General features: G+C 41.2%; 1 protein-coding gene across 11 annotated transcripts in view; it reads right to left on the reverse strand.

Annotated features, from left to right (window-relative positions):
• Positions 1-201: 201 nt before the first annotated feature.
• The window catches only part of ARHGAP24 (Rho GTPase activating protein 24), a 278,923-nt gene continuing 265,831 nt past the window's right edge, over positions 202-13,293 (reverse strand). For all 11 annotated transcript variants that reach the window (XM_069781438.1, XM_069781428.1, XM_069781420.1 and 8 more), the window contains 5 exons: positions 10,198-10,330; positions 7,799-7,872; positions 6,958-7,079; positions 2,450-3,518; positions 202-937 (listed from right to left, as the gene is read on the reverse strand). In XM_069781438.1, coding sequence (XP_069637539.1) covers positions 694-937; positions 2,450-3,518; positions 6,958-7,079; positions 7,799-7,872; positions 10,198-10,330 — 1,642 coding nt within the window. In that variant the 3' untranslated portion in view covers positions 202-693. The remainder of the gene's footprint in view (positions 938-2,449; positions 3,519-6,957; positions 7,080-7,798; positions 7,873-10,197; positions 10,331-13,293) is intronic.

Below are 13,293 nucleotides of genomic sequence, written 5' to 3' on the forward strand. Positions count from 1 at the left end.
TTACCCTTTTGCCATTGTCCCCAATTTTGCTGACTTGATATCCTCATTTGGTTTTTACGATATAGGTGTCCTGGTGCTATCTACCCTGGCCATCAATTCTGTTAAATTAGTACTGCTTTATTTTGCCCTTAGCATGCTGCTGTTTCTCATCCTGCTGTCTTTTTAAAAGCGACGCAAATCAGGGTTAACCATGGGCACACATACCTTAACATATCTGTTTATCTTCAGTCCCCAGCAAGAGGGGTAACAAAAACAAAACCAAAAAACATTTGATATACAAAATAAGCTGATGGTAACACAATGCCAAAAATAGCTTATTATGTTAAGTGCAAGGGAGAAAAGCCTTGATATAAAGCTTGATTGCAACAACATTTCAATTTACCAGTTTAAATACAAGACTTGCATTAAAATATTTCTTGAGATACATCTCTTGCTCTCTAAGGTGATTTTTTTAAAAAATTTATATACACGTATCCAGTTGTAACACTTGACAGTAGTCTCATGAAGCATTCAAGGAGTAAAACTTGATAAGTACACACTGTAGATGTGAGTGGTTAATGTCTGTATGATTTCTTCCTTCAAGGGTTTATAACATTATGTTGAGTACTAGCCTCAGACAGGTGACCAGCCACCTGATACAGTATAATACCCCCAAGCCCTTCCCCAGAGTCCCACAGTCTACGCTTCCAATGCTCACTGGATCCAGATGGTATTGCCTCTTTCTGGTCTGCGAGACTCCACTGTTAGTTCTCCAAAAGTGGAGAAAAACTGCTCCATTTCCTTCTGCAACATATCATTCCTCTTCTCTGCATCTTCCTTGGCCCGTTCTGCATTACGCATTTTGATTTCTACCATTGTGAACTTCTTCCGCTCTTGATCCAGTTCTTCATGCAGGGCCATCATTTCTGTCTCCAGGGTGATATTTCTCTGCTCCAAGCTGCGAAAATGAAATAAAAGCAGACAGCTCCTGAGCAGCACACTCCTCTCTCACTCGAGCAGAAATATACACCACCAACAAATTCATACAGGTCTTTTCATTCACAAAGCTTAGATTGAATTTTTGAGAGGTGTATCTACAAACCATGGCTTCATCAGTGAACCATTCTCACAGGGAAATCTCTTTGATAGCTCATTTAGAAAATGCCTAATAACAGCCACTGGCAAGGTGCACAGTAGCAAACAGCTCCATCTAATTCTCCAGGAATAAGCTAAGTATCCCTTTTACTTCTGGAAGTGTTGACACCCAGCTCCTGCTGTAGTTGCACTAGTGTCACTTACAGGGTCAGAATAATACCCTGAATGTCTTTGTTTCACTGCTAATCTCCTGTTTTCAACTGATTTATCTGTTTGCAAATACAGATCGATAGTTTAAAAAAACCTGCCATTGACATGGTTTTTGTCTAGAAAAATGACCCCATTTCAGATCTAGCTTTCCAATGAAAAGCATTAGAAATCCGAGTGGTACTGAACACGCAGTCATCGTGCATATTAAACATTATAAGAAATGCTCTAACTATGCTGCATCCTACGCTGAAATAGTGATGTGGGTGAAAGACTGCAATATTCTGTATGCTGCACTTTCGCTGGCAGCTGCTGTTACCAGTAGCGCTCTCACGTTGTGATCCAGCTATGACTTGCAGTGCCAGAGGTACCAATGCAAAGGGCTGCCGTGCAACAGAGGTGAGAACAGAAGACAAGTCCTGAACAGCTTTGCTGAATAGCCTTTATTACAAAGAGAGCACATTCAGCTCTGCACTGCTGTGTGGACTAGTTAATGCTAAGCCCAGACTTTGAGGTTATTCACTGATCATTATGGCCATCCATCCTAGCCACCTCATTGTGTGCGAAAAGAGTCCATGCTATCTGTAGACACCGACATGGCTCTCCCTTGCCTTCTTCAACAGGTCCAAGCTGTGAAGGAAAGGCTCAGGCAAAGCAGCAGTGCAGAGATAGAACTGTGAACAGAGGTAACTCCCAGATGCAGCACTCTCTCAAGTGGAACAAGGACCCTGGAAAGGAGTTCCAGCAGTCTCCGACTCCCAAAAACTACAGGTGGAATAAGCCATGGCACTGGTTTCACTGAAAGATGATGCCCAGTTGCCCTTCTCACTCAGTCTCTGGAGAACAGGCATCAACTAATTAAAACATTGTTAGAGCCTACTGATTTTGTTAACTAGATTCTACAGAAACTCACAAGGTTCTGACTAGTTTTGATGCCAATAGGATAGCGTGTCACAACTGTGGCAAGCAATTGCTCTGAAACAAACCACTTTGGATCATGATATCACAAAAGCAACATCAAAGTATGTCAATACTGAAAGACGGGAAACTCAGTGGCAAGCACCCAGTAACTGCAGCTAGTGAAGAATGCTAGCAAGACACCAAGAGGGAAAACTTCTTGGATTTACTCTGCAAGAGGCAGTCAGATGGTAGACCTAAACAGTCTTACCTTTTTATCCTTGTCTCATACTCTAGTTTTTGCTTGGCCATCTCTTGCTTCAAGCTGGACACAAGGCTGTGCAAAGCACTATGATTGTTAGTACTGTTGGCAACAAACGTTTCACTGTTATCGCTGCTGCTGGTGGCTCGGCTGCTGTGGCCCCCCACACTCCTTCTGTCACTTTTGTTCTCATAGTCACCCGGGTTAGAGAGGTCTTCATGTGGTGGTCCATCCAGCACAGAGTCTTCAAAGTTACCCACATAAAAGTCCTGCTCAGGGCAGGTGGTGGTGGATGAACGACAGGAGTTGGACTGCTCAGGGAGGGATATTTCACAAGAGGATGTTGACCAGGTGGCACTGTCCACACTCTGTTTGTCATCAGAGTTCACCATAGAGAACTGCTGGTGGACATTGTCATAGGTGGAAAGCCTGTTGTGCTGGCCTGACTCACTCACCAGTTCTTTCTGTTTGTTGTCCCTCAGCGTGACGTAGCCGTTGGGCACCCAGCCTGGGGTGCGGCTGTTGAGGGTGTTGCTGTGCCCATCTGTGCTAGAAACACCCATCCGCACACCTCCATTCTGCACGCTGTGTGTGCCCATCTTAGTCACTGGTCCTTTCAGGGACGATGTTCTCCTAGTTTGCAGGGTACAGTTTGGTAAGGTCTGGCTCTTCTCAGGGCCCTCCACAGAACTGCTGAAGGACCCGTTGGTGACTATGCCGCTACCTTTATTAAAAGCAGGATTTTTTTTCACCATGAGCGGTGGGCTTCTGGTGACATCTAGTTTCTGGATGCTGTTCCTGGGGCTATTTGTCTTGCTGCCTGGCAGAGCAGTTGGAGACTCATTGTCCATACTTCCACTTTGGGGAGACTCAGGTTTGTCCCAAGAGCAGCGCCTCATTGCTGTCTCCTTGGTGTTGTTGTTCTCTTTGTTCTGTAGCTGCCCCGCAATCGCTTTCTTTGGCATTTCATTGTTGTTGTTGCATACCTCGGGTCCCATCTGAGGGTCTGCATCCTTGGGAAACAGCTCTTCATGTTTGCTAATCATCACTGACATTAGCTGCTGGACTACTACTGTACCTGAAAGGAGACACCAAGCATGTGGTCATTAATGGCCTGTTTTGTTTAGGGCATAAATATACTTTATCCATCAGATTCCACAAATACTTAGTAAACATTCAGCTTATACAAACATTTATGCAATGCATCCATCTCTAACACTTGGAATGTTTAACATGCCTGAAGTGCCTCCGGCTACTGGGCCAGATCAACACCACCTCTTCCTTCCAACAAACCAAGCCAGCAGGCCCTCTAAGAACAGGAACTTTTGTGAAGAAGCTATTACCATGACAGTAACTGCATCCCAGGAAGACCACAGAAGGAGATAACAAGTAGCAAAGGAAAACATCATTATAAGTGATGTGTTGCAACTCGATGTGGCGATCATTTTTAAAACCAAAGTCTTATTCTGGCACAGCACTTATATTTAGTAGTTTAACAGCAAATGGGCAGACAAGGAATTTGCATTGCTGGAACACAGAACGTTTTAGTCTTTTGGAGCAAAACAGAACAGTAATGTGATAAAATTAACTTGATGTGAATGCCTTTAACCACTCTGTGGTGAGACTATAGGCAACCAGGAAACTATACCACATTATAGCACAGTACGGAACTAATGCAGGACCACAGCTTGCTACTTGCTGTAATAAATGGCTACCTTTCCTCTTAAAGAACAACCCCTTGGCGTGGACACCACTTGACTGCACTGTAATTTACACACTAGCATTTATAACTAGACTTGGGGTAATAAAGATGTACACCTCTACTTTGTTAAGCTCATTAAGGATTATTAAGAATATTTCAGGAACAAGGTCAAGGTAGTTATAATGACCACCCCATTTTTAAGCTCCTAGAGAGCTTTCAGAGGCATGCTGTGCTCTTCTAATCAGTAATTTCCCACTGTGCAATATCGTTTCACATCAACTCCTTTGTAATATTCTGGATCTTTATACCGCACCCTTTTAAAATACTACTACTAAGAGCCAATTCAATGTGTGTACTTGACAACATCTTTTTAGTGTTCTTGTTTATTTGTTTGCTAAGGCAAAAATCATACATTAGAACTGTGCAGCAGGAAAATTCACTTAGTTACTCCCATGGCACATTTAGCTGTATTCCTTCTGAGAACATTAGCTGTTATGTGCAGAATTTTACTATGAACATTGCACTGTACTCAGGCAACTTTTACCACTGCATTTGACAGGAAAAAATTGCCCCATGATTGGAATTCTGGAAAATCTCTCTTCAACCAAAAAACCTCAACTCCTCATCCCCATTATAGAGGTATGGTGACCCATAGCTGCGTGTTTGACTTTGAATGATTGTGCAAGAAAAGCACTCGGTATCTTCCACAAAGCAAACAGCAATGAAGAAAGATGGCCATGAGCACTAGTCGATGTACAGTCTTTGGTAAAAGTTCATATATGCCATCATTTTAGTCCTAGGGCTGTTGATAAGCAGACTGGAAGGCCAGAGGGTTGCTTTCAAGAACTGGAAAAACATATTATTTTCCCTTTCCACCCAGTTTAAAAACAAAACAAAACAAAAACTTTCTTGCCCAAACTTTAAAAAAAACCCCAACAACAAAACAAAACACAACCCCCCCCCCCCACTAACTTTAGGAAGCAGCCAGTTCTGGAAAAATATAAACCTAGAAAATAGTATTTTATTTAGGAATGGCTAACTCGTCTCTCCCCATCCCAAATCTCCATTCGTCTCCCCTGCCCCAGGTAAGCTGAAGATACACGGTATCCCCATCAGTAAACGTCATCCTGTGAGATACTGTTCTCATTGACTTCAGTGGTATAAATCAGCTCTTTGACATCTCTCTCCAATTCCAGTCTATTAAACAATTTGAAGTACTTTTTGTACTACTAAATGCAAAAGCATGGGAAAAAAAGGGACAGTTTGCTGTTTGACCAAGAGAAACATTCACAGCCGTTATCTACCAGGCTGCTAAGCTCTACAGAAGTGTCAGGGTAAAAGAAGCTACTATTCCAGTCAGTCTGGCAGTTCTGTAGGTACAAACAAAGACACAGGTTGAAAGTGAAGTGATAGGTAGTATGTGCACGTGTGCATGCACAGACAAAAAATGTAACTCCTGTGAGAGACATGACAAGACAGTTGACGAGGAAGGAAACAAAGCAAGACTCTTCTGTTTCTCTCTCAAAATACCATGGGGAGATGATGCCAGATGTGTTAACTAGGACTTCAATGACACAGTGAAGCTTATCTCTGCCCCCCCGTATCAGATAGTCACAGTGCATTTGAAACAAGTATGTATAGAAACCAGGGGGAAGCCACAAATGCAGATTTAAAGCTGCACAGGTTTGATGATACTCATGCGCAGTCATAATAAACATGCACATAAATTGGACACTTGCTCTTGCAAACCCTTCTGAGTCAAATGCGTGATCAAACCATTCTCTGTGACAATGAGAATCCAGATGTTAAAGTGAAGATGATGATTAAAAACCCTTTCCAAGTTAGAAGGTTTTCTGGCTTGTCTGAGCTACTGTTCAGACAGCTAAACCTGGGTATTACCTGCTTTCATACATGGTTTGGAAATGCCATGTTTCTGTTCACAGCAACATAATCATCATGTTAAGAATTAAAAGGAAGGAGAGAATGTAAGACTTCAGGAAACCAAGTAAATGAACAAAGTATATGGGGAATTGTTGTATCCGGGGAAGAGAAAAAGCATCAAACTCACAGATAAAGAATAAATCCACACACTCTCAAATAAACTATGAACGCTGCATTTTTGAGTTTTGGTAAAATTTTCAGTGCAGGGTCTGTGTACAGCCCTGATTTCTGAGAAAGTTAGGTAAATCCTACATATTAAGAAAAAAGCGTTTGGAGGAAGAAAAGGCATCCTGTACTTTATGGAGAATTAAAGTCACAAAGATTAAGCCTAGGAGGAAATTATAGGAGGATATTGTCATGGCTGTATTTTTGTCTTAATCACAGCAAAATGCTACAGCTGAACATTGCTGTAAACAACAGAATGCAGCTGACAATTTTATCACTGTTGTGCAAGAAGGCATGTAATGTACTACTGCCTTGGGGGGGATTCTATATGGGTCACTGCAGTATGAACCTGTACTAACTTTTTCTCATCCTTAAGAACCACAGGTAAAATATTAACTGCACTCCAACCACACGTGCTGAATAAGAACATGCCATATTTGCAGCAAGTTTTGAGAGAAAAAGTTCATTTTTAGTGAAGTTGCCAGGGCAGCACAATGTCATGCAAAGTCTGTTTGCAATGCTGCACATTTCAGTCACTTTTACAATAACCTGCAAGATTTAACCCAGAAGTTCATTCAGGTTGAAGCATTCTGTGTCTATAAAACAGATATACGGAACTTACTGCACATACTACATGGACTAGTATTTACTGTTAATAAATGTAAAGACATTCCTTCTTTCTATTACAAGTCATGTACAGTAAGCTCACCCTCCATGATAGTCAGAGGATCTTCCACTTTGGGGCGAAGGATGTTGGGGCCAAAAACGGTAGCCAGATTTTGCACACTCATTTTGTTTATGCCTGAATAAGACTGGACTTCATCAAGGAATCTGTGGGGGAGAAAGAGGCCTTTAAGGAACATGTAAAAAGGAAAAAAAAAAAAGAAAAAAATCAAAGCATGTGAGGGTTTCTTAATATAGTTCAAGTATTCCATTCCAAGTCCTCATGGAACATCTTGAAAGCTCAGGGCTATTCTCCTCAACTTCTTCAGATTTTCTTCAAAATGATACATTGATAAAAAAGATTTGAATCTCAACCTGGACTGACTACAAGATAACTCTGTTGAAGATGGTAACTTTCTCCAGCATAATTAATCAACTACTTGGCTCATAAAATATCCTCAAATTGCAACTATGTAAGACATGTTTTTTAAGATCTTAGACGTATCCATGAAACTAATCTATATACTACAAGACATACACATTTTTCAAGGATACCATGCTTCAGGAGTGCACAGCCAAGGCCAATAACTGCAGTTAGAAATGGGAAAACCAGGGTCCTATAAAGAGGACAGAATATATTCACTTCTGCCTTCTAGCTTTTCTTCCTTTCATAAGCAGGCTGCACTCAGCAAGTCATAACTATGCACCTTGATAGAGCAAATCAGTAATTAGTCATGCAGTAAACCTGTATTTTTAATGCATTCACTTAAGTTCACCAATCCTCTGACTGTGAGTAATGCTTTTCCTTCAGGGCTCATTCACAGACACGTTTGTCTGTCAGCTCACAGTTATAAATACCATTGTGATATTCTTGCAAGAGCACTTACCTACAGATATATTTCAGCAGATTGTAATTGACAGCTGGCAGGCTCTTCACTTGCTTCACCAGTTCTTTCAGGCCCTTTAAGAGGTTTAAGAAAAAAAAAAAGAAAGAAAAAAAAAAGAGTGGAGAGACACAGTTTCTTAGTATTTTACCAGAGATTCAAAAAAATGTCAGCAATTCCAAAACCATAAACACATCACCGAAACTGTGTTAAACGCTATATACAGGTTACCATCAGGAACAACTTGTAGAACCTGTTTTGGATGGGGAAAGGTATATTTGGCTAACAAGTATTAGCTCTGGATAAAAATAAACAAATAAATAACTTGGTTTCATCCTGTCTTTCCCTTCTCTTTCACTCTTTCCTTTTTTGACCAGCAGCTCCATTCCTCCTCCTGCTGATAACAAGGCTGAGGCTTCCAGGAACAGTTCTGGTTTGAACTAGTTGGCATCTTCATATGAGAATCTGTTTGGGTATTTTACCCAGTTCTGGTCCGTACTAGATTCAGACCAATAAACAGTTATTTCAGTTTGTGCCCACCCTGGGAATGGGACAAGTAGAGTATCACACACTCATTTCTGTGTGGAATGAACAGCCCTGTGGAAACAGACACTGGCTATGCTCTTTACCAACCAGTGCCTTTAGACTCTTTTTCAGTATGGGGTTTCAGTACTTTGCTAGCATCAGAAGAGTTTTGATTAAAGTATGTTATGAAAACAAATGCAAATCAAGACAGGTGGATCATGATAGTGCACAAGTTTGCTGATTGTGGGCTAAGAAAGGAAACAAGATGCACAGCTCTCTCCCTTAACAGTGACTGCACTTTTAACTTTGGCATGGAGAAAGATCAACTGAAAATCTAGTCAGACAGCCTTAGAGCTGGACTGCTAAGCCACCATAAAGAGGACTGCAGTGGCTTATCACCCATAGCACTGATTTTTCACAAACTGCCAGCACCAACTCCAGCACTAAAAGGCCACTGTAATTTGAATCTTGCTTTCAAAATGAATTTAATAAAGTGCTTTGTGGCACAGTTGCAGAGGAACTATGTAAATAGACTCTGGACTAAGCCAATATAAAATGACTAAAAATTTAATCTGAAAATGAGTATCACTGCAAGTATGAACTCCCTGATGACCAACTGCGAAGCTGTCAGGTGGCTTTATGTTGAAGCTAGCAATGGTTAGATATATACAACATGCACAAGCAATAGCTGCAACTTTAGCTCCGAGGATCTCCTGCCATAACTTGTGTGAAGAGCAGCTCAAATTAAACCAGCTGAACAGCCCACCCCCACCTTTTGCAAGCAGCTGACAAGAATCTGCAAGCTGTAAAGGTCAGCAAAGAAACCAGTCTAATTTCAGTGGGTGTAAGAGATAATGACCATAGAAGACAGTTTGCCACAGATCTTTCTCCCCACCCGATAATGACCATAGAAGACAGTTTGCCACAGATCTTTCTCCCCACCCCCAACCCCGCCCCTCCCGCCCCATTCCATCAGATGGGAACAACTGCCACCTCTGCTGTTGGTAGTCATCAACTGAAGGCTCAGAAAGGAGACAATCTCTCAGTTAGAAAAGAGGAGCTCCTACTAATTTTAATCAATTAGAAGATTAGGTAGGAGGGGTTCCAGTTCTAGCAGGATTTGAAATGTCGAAAAGGAATTAAACAGAAATAACCACCTTAGAAAGTTAGGGGAGTAGACTGAAATCAACAGAATGAGCCTATCTGTATTTACTTTAAAAAAAAAATTATCAGGGTTGACCTCATTACCCACAAGCACACAGAACAACATAAAAACCAGCACTTAATTTCTTATGTCTTCAGACTAATATATAGTAGGCCCATGCCACTGCAGGGCACATATTATCAGTCAGAACCCTTATTTTGCTCATCTGTGTTACGCTGTTTCAAAAGAGTCTGGAAGGTGGCCCACTTCCATCTTTTTGAGGCCGCCTGATTCAATGATAAGCAATGAATACAGTCCGTAGGCCTTCAATCAAGTCAGTAAAAGTTGGCATCCTGATGCTTAGAAGGGGGCATCCTGATTTAATGGCGAGGGTTGGACAGCAACTACCAAGACCCTTCCTTTTACAGTTCAGAATGATAATCCATGAAAATGTAAGTCTCTTCCATGCAAAATGGAAGCTATTGACCACAGTGATGTTTATTTGAACTGTATTCAGTGACACGCAATAGATACAGTTAAGGTTATGCTATACGCTTTTATTTAGACTTCCAAATGACCTAGGTGGCAACAATTTTAATATAAAAACAGCCTCAGTTAATAGAAGTACATCTTAAATGTGGATATTAGGATTCCAGCTTCTCTCCTCCTCAAAATCGGAACAGGTTATAACATGCCAAACTTTTATTTCATCTTACTCAAATTGCCAACTCACCATTTCTTCCTCCTTGCTGAGCATTTTGGCACAGGAAAGAAAATCTTCATATTTTGCATATGGTATGACTGGTTCTGGGAGTTCCCTTAGGTATAGCTTAAGCAGTGATGCTACCGTGTGCACATCTGTATTGCTGTTGGGTTAGAATACAAGAAGTCATTACTGTGAATTGGGATAATACTGTGAGATTGACAGGCTAAAAACTATTGCTTAACTTTTCCATTGTCACCCCAGATTTTACTCATCAGCAGTATACATATGTATAGATCATATCTGTAATCTGGTTGGTTTTTTTGGGGGGCGGGGGGGGGGAGGGGTGGTGGTGGTGTTTGTCCCATAAAGAACTTAGGATACTTGCAAGCCAGAGTCTGTCAACTCTGCTGATTTATTACTATAAATAATTACACAGAAGGCTCTATTTACAGGCACAGGTATTGAGAAGGTCCTGGCTCTCACTGACAGGCACCTCACATCAGGCATGCAAAATCCATCTTAACTAATGCTTTTCATTTTCACCTGAGCCAGAACCAGGCATTATATTTACACAGTGAGGATTATCCTCCTACCAGAGATGGCCCCAGCTCCAAAAGCATGACCAGCATGTCTCTGTATCACCATCTACTCTGGTATCAGTATTAAGTAAGCAATTTTTAAAGGAGACCATATATACCACAGGTGTTCAGTTGAAACTTCCCCATCTGAATTACAGTTCTTTCCCTGGCATGCTTCTTTTTCCTATGGACTCCCACAAAATGACTACTGTGCCTTTTAGCTGTACCGTTACACCAAAAAAATGGATATACTTTACACATAGAACCATAAATCCATGGGAAATGAGTTTTAGCTCTATCCTGTACCGAGTAAGCTAAGGCATTGCAAGTCACCAAACTTAGTAAATGTCTGAGTGCTAGCACCACGGGTAACGTTATAGGGCTGAAAGTCAAAGACCTGGTATGACATATGCTTTCTCCTAATTACATTTGCAGAAACTTAAGATTTTTTTGGATACAGCTAACAGGAGCCTAGGCTGTTTATCAGGCATACTAGAAGTAAGAAGATGGGGAGAAAGATCAAAATCACAAGTTCAGAGTATGCAATAAAACTTGCTTAAATGTTTCTGTGGTGTGTAAAGTTACATTGTAGTAACTTAGGAGTACTTCTCTGAAAAGAAATAAATAGAAATAGATAAAAACTACAAGTTAGCACAAAGAAATCTCTTGTGTTACTTCTGACTCCATCTCTGGGTTTAGCTACTCAGGCATTTATTCAATATATCCCTTACTGGAATGTTCTACATGCTTTCCCTGGTTCAGACAGAGTTGTACTGCAAGCTGGTATCTTTCCTATGACTTCTGAAAAATCAAAAAAACAGAAATTATGCTAATTTCTTTCATAAGAAACAGAAAATGCACAGACATTTCTACAATATGCATTATTGTGTATTTTCTTTTTCTTTGAAGACTTCACACTTGGAACATTTTTTAAACTCACAGTCTCTCAAAGGGAACCACTGGTATTTGATGCACTCAAGCTTTACTAGAGGTACATTAACCATTATTTTGGCATGATCTGTTAAAAAAATAATGGCTTTTTACTAAGTTAAATCTTAACAAGAATGATGGGAACAACCTTAGATTAACGTGGTATGGTATGAGCAATCCAAGTCAAAACAGTAGAAATGATAAAGCACTGTATGTATTTAAATGATAACCACCCCCACCCTCCTCAAAATAGATTCCCAGAAAACATTTCTATTTCAATCATGAATAATTCCCAGCCAAAATTCCAAAAAGCGCTTTCTAGAGAAACTCGATAAACAAAGCACTAATGCAAATCCACATTTTAAAGGAAGGTTCAAATTCTAATCCCTTGATTGCAACCCTCTACTTGTAGACTGGCTTGGATCCAAAATGGGAATCCTGTGTTTACACCACCCTGCTCCTCAGATGCATATATAACATACGTGAGGAACAGTACTATACATAAAACTAGATACACTTGTACTATTTTATAAGATTTCAAATGCTAGCTCAGATATGGCTTCTAGCTTTGCCTTCTACCTATCCCCAATCTAGGTGCAAACTAAGCGAACTGAAGCTCTTCTTGACATCCTGGCTAACAAAACTCTACAGATTGTACAACCCGAGGGCTTAAAACCCACACCCCAATAATCTCTTGGGTAGTTGCTTACATGTCTTGTTGCCATTGGTGCTAGTTTTTAGAGCACAACCATCGCATGCCATGCCCAGGCAGTTGCCACTATTCAGCCTTATCCAAGAAGCAAATTTTACAGAGATCTCTCTAGTTTTCTAAGTTGTCGGTGCATCAGGAAAATAAAAAGCAAATACAGAGGGAAAGACTTTTGCTAGTCAGACTCTGAAGGACAGCATCAGCCACAGAGAGCAGATGTGAACTGGCAGCCTTAGGACAGTGCCCTACATTGCAGCATGAAAGGGAGCACAGGCTCCCTTAGTGTGGCCAGCAGGAGCAGGGGAGTGATCATCCCCCTGTACTTGGCACTGGTGAGGCCGCACCTCGAGTCCTGTGTTCAGTTTTGGGCCCCTCACTACAGGAAAGACATTGAGGTGCTGGAGCGTGTCCAAAAAAGAGCAACCAAGCTGGTGAGGAGCCTGGAGCACAAGTCTTATGAGGAGTGGCTGAGGGAACTGGGGCTGTTTGGTCTGGAGAAGAGGAGGCTGAGGGGAGACCTTATCGCTCTCTACAACTACCTGAAGGGGGGTTGTAGTGAGGTGGGTGCTGGTCTCTTCTCCCAAGTAATGAGTGATAGGACAAGAGGAAATGGCCTCAAGTTGCGGCAAGGGAGGTTTAGATTGGATATTAGGAAAAATTTCTTCACTGAAAGGGTTGTCAGACATTGAAACAGGCTGCCTAGGGAAGTGGTGGAGTCACCATCCCTGGAGGTGTTAAAAAAATGTGTAGACACGGCACTTCAGGACATGGTTTAGTGGGCATGGTGGTGTTGGGTTGACGGCTGGACTTGATGATCTTAAAGGTCTTTCCCAAACTTAATGATTCTATTCTATTCTATTTGTCTGCAGACAATCTAACTCTGATTGCTCAGCATTGATGGTCTTT

This window comes from Haliaeetus albicilla, chromosome 1, assembly GCF_947461875.1.
Source record: "Haliaeetus albicilla chromosome 1, bHalAlb1.1, whole genome shotgun sequence".
Classification (NCBI taxonomy): Eukaryota; Metazoa; Chordata; class Aves; order Accipitriformes; family Accipitridae; genus Haliaeetus; species Haliaeetus albicilla.